This window comes from Dipodomys ordii, unplaced genomic scaffold (genome assembly GCF_000151885.1).
Source record: "Dipodomys ordii isolate 6190 unplaced genomic scaffold, Dord_2.0 Scaffold19, whole genome shotgun sequence".
Lineage (NCBI taxonomy): Eukaryota > Metazoa > Chordata > Mammalia > Rodentia > Heteromyidae > Dipodomys > Dipodomys ordii.
Genome location: NW_012267235.1, coordinates 1,441,608 through 1,452,562, shown reverse-complemented (window position 1 = coordinate 1,452,562; position 10,955 = coordinate 1,441,608). Strand labels below are relative to the sequence as shown.

At 38.2% G+C, this 10,955-nt stretch overlaps 1 protein-coding gene across 3 annotated transcripts in view; it reads left to right on the top strand.

Moving 5' to 3' along the window:
• Nucleotides 1–10,955, top strand: part of Aatf (apoptosis antagonizing transcription factor) — a 101,726-nt gene that overhangs the window by 61,461 nt on the left and 29,310 nt on the right. For all 3 annotated transcript variants that reach the window (XM_013013454.1, XM_013013453.1, XM_013013455.1), the window contains exons 9-10: nt 604–671; nt 3,040–3,120. In XM_013013454.1, the coding sequence (XP_012868908.1) occupies nt 604–671; nt 3,040–3,120 (149 nt within the window). The remainder of the gene's footprint in view (nt 1–603; nt 672–3,039; nt 3,121–10,955) is intronic.

Below are 10,955 nucleotides of genomic sequence, written 5' to 3'. Positions count from 1 at the left end.
ACACACACACACACACACACACACACACACACACACACACACACCACACGTTATATAGTTCGTTTTCAACATAGTGTCTAGTGAATATCACTGCTGAGTTAGTTTACCCTTTGTCCCACCATTTCTGGAGAATACTCTTAATTGCTGTCAAGACTTTTGCCTGAAGATCTCCCTAACTCCTGAAGGTTATAGTTCATGCACCATTATCCTATGGCTGGGAGCTGATACATTTTCCTTTTTGCCACACAGTACTTCCCACCTGACCTTTTAAAGATTCTTTATTGGTATAGGTAAGGTGGAGAAAACTAATCATAAAAACAATGGAAGGAATGTTGCACACACATTGATCCATTTGAAATGAATTACAGTACAATAAGTCTTCAATATGGACTTCTGTTCTCAGCTGCTGGTATGCCTCTGTTTAAAGGTGTATAAATATGAAAGGGTTAATGGGAATTCAGCCATGCTATTGCCACTGGCTTGTCCTTTATTGATTGTAGGTTAAGAGCTGTCACTGTGCCGTTCAGAATTCCTTCTCTGCTCTTTTAAAGTCAGTTGGTGCTTGGAGACAATAAATAAATCAGTTGCTTTCCTTTCCCTCAGCTCCTTCGAGAACTAATAGAACGGAAGACCAGCTCCTTGGATCCCAATGATCAGGTGGCTATGGGAAGGTAATTTAGATGTGTGTGTGTGTGTGTGTGTGTGTGTGTGTGTGTGCGTGTGTGCGTGTGTGTGTGTATTTTGCTATTTTTTGTTTGTTTTGGTGAGCTGAGGTTTAAACTCAGCCTCACATTTGCTAGCAGGTGCTTTACCACTTGAGCCTCCTTCCAGTACTGCTTTTTGCTGGTCATTTTGGAGATGGCGTCTAGGGGACTTTTCTACCCTGGCTGGCCTCAAACTGATCCTTTGAATCTTCACCTGCTGTGTGCAAGGGTTTAGGCATGAACTATAGCACCTGGCTTAAATGTGGTTTTCTACTCATGCAAACAACCTATGTGTGACTCCCTTTGAGAGACACATTCTTACTGTAAGGCAGTGATTGGTCCTATAATTATCTAAGTTAAGCAAGATAATAAGAGCTAGAAAGACAAAGTGATTGTTTATTCTACACTGTCTAAAAGTCCCTGTTATGCTTTTTGCTGTGGGTGTGGATTGTGATTGTATCCATATCAATTCTGCAGACCAGTGGATAAAGAACTGTCCCCCAAACTGCTCTCAGCAGACAGAATGTGGTGGTGTGTACAACAGGTTCCTTGCAAAGAGTCAAATCTGCTTTGTTAGTCTGTGTTAATTCAGACCTCCGCCCTTTCAGTAAAAGCTTCAGTACAATTGGAAATGGAACATGGCAGCATTTCCCAGATGTCAGATAGAATGCAGAGCAGCAGAGAAGGCTCTTGTGTGTATGTTTCTTCCTGTGATTGGAAAATAAAAAGGGCATTTAGAGTACTACCCAACACATAGTGTACATTTGAAAAACCATGAGCCATAATTTGCAAAAGCTTGAAAGGAAATAAAAGCTGTGCCAAGACAGGATTCTGGACAGAGTGGCATTTTGAGAGAGCAATGAGAAATTTTGAGTTGATGAAATAATTTTATTTGAGTAGAATATTATTTGAATTTTAGGGTAGAATGTTGTTGATATTTCATGTATCTCTGGAATGTTATGGCTGTTCGCCATAAATTTAATGTGATAGAGCAAATTGCATTTAAGTGGTGATTATATTGTACATTTATCTGACTTTACAATAAAATAGATTATGGTAATTAAGATTATATTAAGATTACAGTAATTGGATTTCCCTAGGTTTTTTTTTTTCTGATGTTGAATTTTCATTGTGTAAATCAGGTGAGATGACGAACTGCTTGCTGTTTCTTAACTTCCTCCTTTTCTCACATTTGTTTGTGGTAGCAATCTGCCAAGATTTTCTTAGCTTGATATCCCTTCCTTGAAAAACTAATTTCTTCATGTAAAATGACTGCAGAATCTATGATTCATTTGTGGCACCTGATCAAAAATTATCTAGCTATAAAATTGAGACAATCTGGGAAATTTGAAGACAATATTTGATAGTAAATATTAAGTATTTTTTAGGTGAATAATGACATGGAAATTAAATTTTAGGAGGGGAAAGAGTCCTTTTATCAGCACATAATGAAATGCTTTCAGATGAAATTAAAATTAAGTAAATGACTATAAAACTAGTGTCAGGCCAGACTAGCATGATGGCTCACATATCTAATCTTAGTTACTTTGGGAGGTAGAAATCAGAGGGATCACTGACCCTGCCAAAAACTAGCAAGGCCCTATCTCAACACATGAACCACGCAGTGATGGCATATACCTGTAGCCCCAGCTATGTCGGAGGTGTAGGTAGCAGGCTTGTATACTCTGGCTGGCTCTAGGCAAAACAAACAAAAAAACAAGCATACATATATTATGGAACCCTGTCTGAAAAATAATTAAAACAAAAAAGGGGTGAACTCAAGTGGTAGAGCATGTATGTACCTAGCAAGCCCAGGCCCTGAATTCAAACCCCAGTACCACATCACGCTAAAATCCTCATGTCAGTGGTTGTTAAATTATTTTTTAAAAATAGCAAAGTTAGGAAATAGAAGAAAAAGGACTCAACATTACAAAAGGGACAGTAAGAGGTAAAAGACTTCATGTGTTCAACCAGCAGTTAGTTGCAGTTAATAAGAGAACATGCTGCAGACCTGAAGAATTAGAAGGAAGCCCCTATTCAGTTTGATGGGTTTCCTGCATACCGGTAGATTTAGTGCCTGTCACAGCAGCTCCAAACACTAAAGAGCATTGTTAACCAAATTTGCTGTAGAATTTTGCAGCTGCCATTTTTTTTTTTAACCATTGTACAAATCCTCTTCAATTGATTATAGTCACTTTGGCCCCAGACTATCTTAAGGAATTTGGTACAGGTTGATGATTTCCTTGTGCAGGGTTGTTAGGAGAATTCCAATTTGTCAGTATATGTAACTTATTTCTGCCGTGATGATGCATAACATTGCTTGTGAAATTTCCAGGCAATGGCTTGCAATCCAGAAGCTGCGAAGCAAGATCCGCAAGAAGGTAGATAGGAAGGCCAGCAAAGGAAGGAAACTTCGGTGAGTTTTTTGGGGAAAAAAATTACCATGATATAATGTATGTCTTCTCAAATTTTGATCATGTCATTTTTTTCTCTTCTTTCTGATGATTCTCTTTTTAAGGATCAGAAAAATAATAAAATGATATTCAAGCATTTCTTCTTTTTACTTAGCTTTTTAAAATTTAAAATTGAAATGTAGTTTCACTAAGTTTTTGTTCTACCATTGTGAATAGATGTAACTATTTCTTGAAAAGAGAAATAATAAAAAAGGCAAGATAGTTGAAATTATTTTAGTTTCAAAAAGACAAATGAAGGCAAGATAGTTGAAATTATTTTAGTTTGAAAAAGACAGAAATGGCCGGGCGCTGGTGGCTCATGCCTGTAATCCTAGCTACTGAGGAGGCTGAGATCTGAGGATCGAGGTTCAAAGCCAGCCCGGGCAGGAAAGACCGTGAGACTCCTATCTCCAATAAACCACCAGAAAACCGGAAGTGGCGCTGTAGCTCAAGTGCTAAGAGCGCTCACCTTGAGCTGAAGAGCTGAGGGACAGCGCCCAGGCCCAGAGTTCAAGCCCCACGACCGACAAAAAAAAAGAAAAAGACAGAAATGAAGGACTCCAGAAATGAGGAATATGTGTATGAGAAAATAGCCTTCTGAATCTAGGAAAACTCTACTCTATGAGCTCTTGCAGTAGTCTTCTTAAGGTATAAACAGGAGTATCATTAATAAAATCTTAGACTAATATCCTGGTAACATAGTATGTATGTGTGTATGTAAAATACAAAAGCATATGTCAGAAAAACTGCTTGTAATTCAGGCATACATTGAAAAATCCTTAAACTTGTTAATTAGATGGTTTTAGGCAGTAGCTAATCCCACATCTCTTTATGCAAATGTTGTATGTGTGTGTGTGAGTGTACGCACGCACATGTATTCTGGTCCTAGGGCTTGAACTCAAGGTCTGGGCACTGTCCTTGAGCTTTTTTGCTCAAGGCTAGTGCTCTGTCACTTGAGCCACAGTTTCACTTTTTTTGGTGATTAATTGTAGATAAGAGTCTCATGGATTTTCCTGCTTGGGCTGGCTTTGGACTGTGATCCTCAGATCTCAGCCTCATGAACAAGTAGGATTACAGGAATGATCCACTAGCTCCCAACAGTAGTTAATTCATGAGATCAGGTAAAAGACAGTGAGGAGATTGGAATGATTCCTAGTGTTTCAGAGGGAGTAGAAAGATTTTATATTACTCATTGCTACATGTATGCTTCAAGGAGGAAATCTATTTTGAGGAAAAGAGTAAATTCTGTTTTAGAGTACATTTAATATATTGAATTTGACATGTGTATTGAACTTGAGAGGTCTAAGTTTACAGATTTTATGTGTGTGTGCCAGTACTGAGGCTTGAACTCAGTTCTTGCTTTACTTTTTGCCCCAGGCTGGTGCTCTACCACTGAAGCCATGATTCCACTTCAGGCTTTTCTGGTGAACTTTCCTGCCCTAGCCGGCTTCAAACCACAGTCCTCAGATCTCACCCTCCTGAGTAGCTAGGATTATAGGTGTGAGCCACTGGTGCCTGGCTGGTTTGTAGATATTTGTATCAAGAGAAGGATATGAGTATTTATTGTCTCAAGAGAAGGATATGAGTATTTATTGTCTAGGAACAATTGCAGAAATTTGTAGCATGACAAGAATAAAACCATGAAGAATATCACCCTACATAAAACAGGTAGAGAGAAGAGTCTATTAAAATACTGAGGAATAATGGTCATCTAGTAAGGGAATAGGAGAAAGTGAAGCAGTAAATGCAGAAGACTGCCTTAAAATGATTGGAAGTATTCAGTGCCTCAGGAATAAATTAGGGCAGGGCCATTTTATCTGTGATCACATTTCTCCACCTGAGGTTCTCTGGGCTACAGTAGAAGTTTGCTTTGCTACAGTAGAACCAAGGGACATTCCATACTTGAAATGCCTGTAGAATTACTACATAAGCCTTTACTTTTTTGATCTCTTCAATAAAAGCCTTTTGGATACCAGCTGGTATGCCATTAAAAGCTATGTATGTGATATTCCTTACATGTTAAATGTAAAGAGGAGAAAAGTAGAAAAATCACCATTAGGCAAAAGTAGAAAAATCACCATTAGGCAAAAAGTAAGTTTTGCAGGCAAGACCACCAATGAATATTAAAGTCAGTGAGTAAAAGTTTGAAGAGATAACGTATTTGCATTGTTTCCAAGTATTGTCACAAGTTATTTATCAATTGGAGAAAATAGTAACTTTATAGGGGAGAACTCTCAGTAAGTCATATTTGCATTTCTCTGTCCTTGGTAGTAAGACACAGCATCATTTGTGGTATTTTTGTCCAAAATATCTAATTGTATGAGTCTCATCATAAAATATTCAAATTCAAATTTTGAGACATCGTGTAGAATATCTAACCAGTACTTTTTAGAAGTGTCAAGTTGACCAGGTGTGATGTCTCGTAATCCTAGCTACTTGGGAAATCAGGAGGCTTGAAGTTTGAGATCAGCCCAGCAAAAGGTAGTGAGACATCATTTTAACAAGTGAGCTAGATGTGATGGCATGCAACCTGTCATCCAGCTATTCAGGAGGTATAAATGGTAGGATTATGATTCAAGGCAGTCTGGGCAAAAACAGAAGACTCAATTTGAGAAATAGAGCAGGAAAGGGCTAGAGGCATGGCTCAAGTAATGGAGTGTCTGCCTAGTAAGCACAAGGCCCTGAATTCAAACTACAACATTTCCTATTCCCCAGAGGGATAGGAAACAGGGAGGGATGAATAATTGTCATAGATTGATGCTGACTAAGGAGAAAGCATAACCAGGTGCAATATGGTGTCTAAGGTGCAATCTTGGCCTAAAAAAAGGCTGGGGGGGGCATAATTGGCAAACTGAATAATGTCTTTAATGTGATTAATAGTATTATAGTATTATATATAATGTTACTTACCTAATTTTGGTAATTACATTGATTTTATAAGTTGTAAACATAGGGGAAGCCTGTACAACTTCTCTGTAAGCCAAAAATTATTGCAGAGTAAAAATAAAAATAATAAACAAGGTTATTGTATTAGTTTGCTTGCTTGCTTTGTCATCTGTTCTTGCTTGGGTCTCCTTGTGACCACAAATGTGGGCAGTGTAGTCAGAGTCAGAGAAGAATTCTTATTGATGCCTTTAGTTATAACTGAGATTTATTCAAGTCTCAGTCAGGCACTTCATAGAGTAATCTCTGGAGCCACACTGAAGGTTTAAAGTCTGACTCTTCTATTTACTAGCCTTGCGACCTTAAACAAGTTATTTTGAATCTCTGTGCTTCAATTTCCTCATCGGTAAAACTAGTACAATAATTGAAATCGCATCTCATAGGGTTGTTATGCAGATTAAATGAACTAATTTATGTAAAGTGTTTAGAGAAGATAAGTAACTTACCCTGCATTACGAGCTAGTAAGTAGCAAACTGGGATTTGAAGTGGTTGGCCTGATTCCAAAGGCTATGCTTCTAACCTCTGTTTGTTAACTTGTTGCATAGACAGAACCAAAGTGACATTTTGCCACTGTAAGTATCCTATCCTAAAGGAATAATCTAAGCATTCAAGGGTAGATGAAAACATTATATGTAACTTCCTTACTTAAACTTCAAGAACAGATAGTATCCCAGCTGCCATCACTGATGCTAGTCCCCATTGGACAATCAGCTTCTCATTTGTGATGGTTTAGAAAGGTAAACTTTTCAGAAATGTTATAGCAAAGATTATCATTCATTTGTGGAAACAGTTTAAATGACAACAGATGATAATCTACTCAGACTGGGTATGGTACTTGCTGGTTGGTTGCTAGAAAATAATATATTTAAAAAATAAATATTTGGGGTTTTGGAAATAATTATTAATTATTGATTATTAGCATTTTACTCAGCATTGTGTGTAAGTGAATTTAATGATAACTTAACCAGAAGTCATAATGTAAGTGAATTAAATGCTGGGGCTTGTTAGAAAGTAGAAGTGGGGATGTAGCTTAGTGTTAAGGCACTTGTCTAGCATATGTAAGCCCCTAGATTCAATCCTCAGCATCACATAAATAAAATAAAACAAGTAGTCTCACTTTATTTATGCCCCCCCCCTTTTTTTTGGTGCTGGTCCTGGGACATGAATTCAGGGCCTGGGTACTGTCTCTGAGCTTTTGTGCTCAAGGCTATGGCTCTACGGCTTTGAGCCATAGTTCCAATTCTAGCTTTTTGGTAGTTGATTGGAAATAAAGAGTCTTACTTGGACTTTCTTATCTATGCTGCCTTTGAACCTTAGATCTCAGCCTCCTGAGTAGCTAGGATTACAGAGGTGAGCCACCAGTGCCCAGCTAAAACATTATTTAATAATATGCATTATAGTCTGTTGCTGATCTTCAAAATCTAATGTTTACAATACATCTCAATTCTGACTAGCTATAGTTCAGATGCTAAGAAGTGGAATATGCTATCTGTCTTAAGATAGTATAGTTATAGAGTGGTAGTTAATAGCATTTTATCAAGAAAGTGAATTAAGCTGGGTGCTGGTGGCTCACCCCTGCAATCCTAGCTACTCAGAAAACTGAGATCTGAGAATCATGGTTTGAAGCCAGCCTGGGCAGGAATGTCTGTGAGACTCATCTCCAATTAACCACCAAAAGCTGAATGTGGAGTTGTGGCTCAAGTGGTAGAGCATTAGCTTGAGTAAAAATAGCTCAGGGACAGTTCCCAGACCCTGGTTCAAGCCCCAAGACTGGCACACACACACACAAAAAAAAAAGAAAGAAAGAAAAAAAGGAAAAAAATGATGTCTTTGGACATAGCTAAGATTAGTATTTGCATTTTCAGATGGGCAGTGAAGACAATAGTGTGTGTATGTCTGTGTGTTTGAGATGGTATGTTTCCGTATATGTTAACCAGTGTGTCCTTGAACATTTGGTCTCAAGTGATCATTTTGCCACAGCCTCCCAAATAGGTGAGACTACAGGCCTGTGCCACTATGCCCCTGCTGATGTTAAGCTTATTTAATTGTGTTTGCAATCTATAATCTCAAAATTTATCCCATGGAAATATGTAAACAAATGTTAACTTTGGGACTGGTGATATAACTTAATGGTAGAGCCCTTGTTTAGAATGCACAAGATCCAGCCTCCCCCCCCCCCATTTGTCATTGTTTAATATGTCTATAAAAGAGGAGAAACACTACAAATGCTCATTCATAGGAGATTAAGTTATATTGCCATAATGTAGTGCTCTAAAACTCTGAAGAAAGAATAGGATCTAAGATGTGATTCATTGGGGGGGGCATAATGGAGAAAATTAAGTACAGTCATTCATTGTGTAACAGGAAGGCTATGTTCCAAAAGTTGTGTATTATTAGGCAATTGTGTTCCTGTGTGAGCATGAGAGGGGACTTCCACAAACCAGATAGTTCAGCCAACTGCACACATAGGTTGCTGTGTAGGCAACCATCATTGCCCAAATACTATTGCTTGATGCCTCACTATATATGTTACATATACATATATTTGTTTTACATGGAAAATGCCACAATCACATTCACATTTTTAATAGTGATTATTTGTTAGAGATTAAGCTATTTGGATTATTTGTGAGATTGATGTATTTTTATAACTAGAGGACAACAAGATGTTTGATGCATAGTTCTTTCCATCATTGGAAGCAATGAAAACATAATATTTCTATTCCTGAGATTCGTTTTTGTGTGTGCCAGTGCTGGGACTTGAAATACAGGTCTTGTGCTCTTGCCTAGGCTTCATGCCATTTGAGCTGAGTCTCTTGGCTGCCTGGGATGACTTGGAACCATGATCCTCAGATCTGAGCCTTCTGAGTAATTATGATTATAGATGTGAGTCATCACTGTCTATCCTCCTGGAATTGTATGCAGCCATTCAGATATTTCTTTTATGGAAAAAAGGAGGGTACAAAAGTAATGTGTGTGGGGGTGTGGGGGGTGTGTGTGTGGGTGTGTGTGACCTGAGTACTGGTTGCTCACATCTGTAATACTAGCTACTCAGGGAACAGATCTGGTAGAGTGCAGTTCAAGGGAAGCCTGGCAAGAAAAAGGCATAATACTTGATCTCCAAAATAACCAACAAAAAGCTAGACTAGAGTTGTGGCTTAAGTAGTACAACACTAAGCAGAAAAAGCCAAGAAAGCCAAGAGCCCTAGAGTACTGGCAAAAAGAGGGTGGAAAAGAGGGAAGGAGGAGAGGGGAGAGAAAGGTAGAGGAGAGGGAATAAGAGAGTCATTAACATAACTAACAAATATAACTAAAACAATTGTTTGAAGGTGAAGGAACTGTTTGTGTGTGTGCTATGGTTTCCAGGGTTTTTGTTTTTGTTGTTGTTGTTTGCTTTTCTTTGGTTGGTCATGGGGCTTGAACTCTGAGCCTGGGTGTTGTCCCTCAGCTCTTCAGCTTAAGGTGAACATTCTGCCACTTGTGTCACAGCACCACTTCTGGTTTCCTGAGTGGTTTATTGGAGATAAGAGTCTCGTAGACTTTCCTGCACTAGCTGGCTTTGAACCTCAATCCTCAAATTTCAGCCTCCTGAATAGCTAGGATTACAGGTGTGAGCCACTGGCACCCTGCAATTTCTAGGGTTTTTTTGTGATGAATTTATACTATCTTAGTATCATTGTAAAATGTATTTGTTGAGAAAAGAATGGTATTTGAAAGAATTAGATCTGAGTGGTATAATATGGAGAATTGAGTTATTTACTAGATACAAAAAAGTTTCTGGCTGGGCTCTTGCTGATGGCTGACACCTGTAATCCTAGCACTCAAGAGGCTGAGATCTAAGGATCAAAGTTAAAAGCCAGCCAGGGCAGGAAAATCTGTGATGTGAGATTCTTTCTCTAACCAGCAAATGTTGGAAGTGGAAAAAAGTTTCATTTTTTGTATTGCATGATAGTGAAAGACAAGGACACCTCATTAAGTGTTCTTTGGTATTATTTAATCAGATATTACAATAATACCTTTTTGCCAGATGCCACTGGATCTCATCTGTAATCCTTGCTACTCAAGAGGCTGAGATCTGAGGATTGTGGTTTTTGAAGCCAGCCTAGTCAGACAAATTCTTGACTCTTATATCTCCAATTAATTGGCAAAAAGTCACTAACTAGAGTAAGTAGAGGTGTGGCTCAAGTGATAGAGTGCCAGTTGTGAGCAAAAAAAAAAAAGAAAACCACAAAGTGAGAGCACAAGGCCTGGAGTTCAAGCCTAGTACTGGCACCCAAGAAAGGTCCTTTTTATCTTTTAGCAAGAAATCTAGGTGATGTAACTTTAGTTTCTGTAATACCTCAACTGAAGGTCTTAGACTTAAGCTTGCTCTGAATTCAATTTTGCTCCTTCATTTAAAGATGGAGGAATGAAATACCCAGTGGTACTTGTGTGAGGAGATGATGTAGAATTGCAGGAGCCTTTTCTGTCTCAAAACTTATTCAGGGAACTAGTGCCAGTGAGAAGTGATGTGGAGGTTTTGACTTAGCGGTTGCTCCAGTGCCTGTGCTGGATAGCTTTAATGATAATGAAAAATGATTAAGATGTACACATAGAGCGAAAATGGAGTAGTCAAGCCCTCATTGATTTTGGTCTGGAATGTTTACAATTCGTATGTTGTAAAATACATTAGTATATCTACTCTTTTAGTATGTCTTAGTATTTCCACTTAGTTTATCTACTCTTTTTCCTCAGCTGTGATGGATCTGTGTTGAACTGCCGTCATTTACCATGTACTTTTATCAGACTCTTTTCCTGCAACATAAAGGAAAAATATAGTTGTAATTGCCTGTGAAATTTTTCCTATTTTACTGG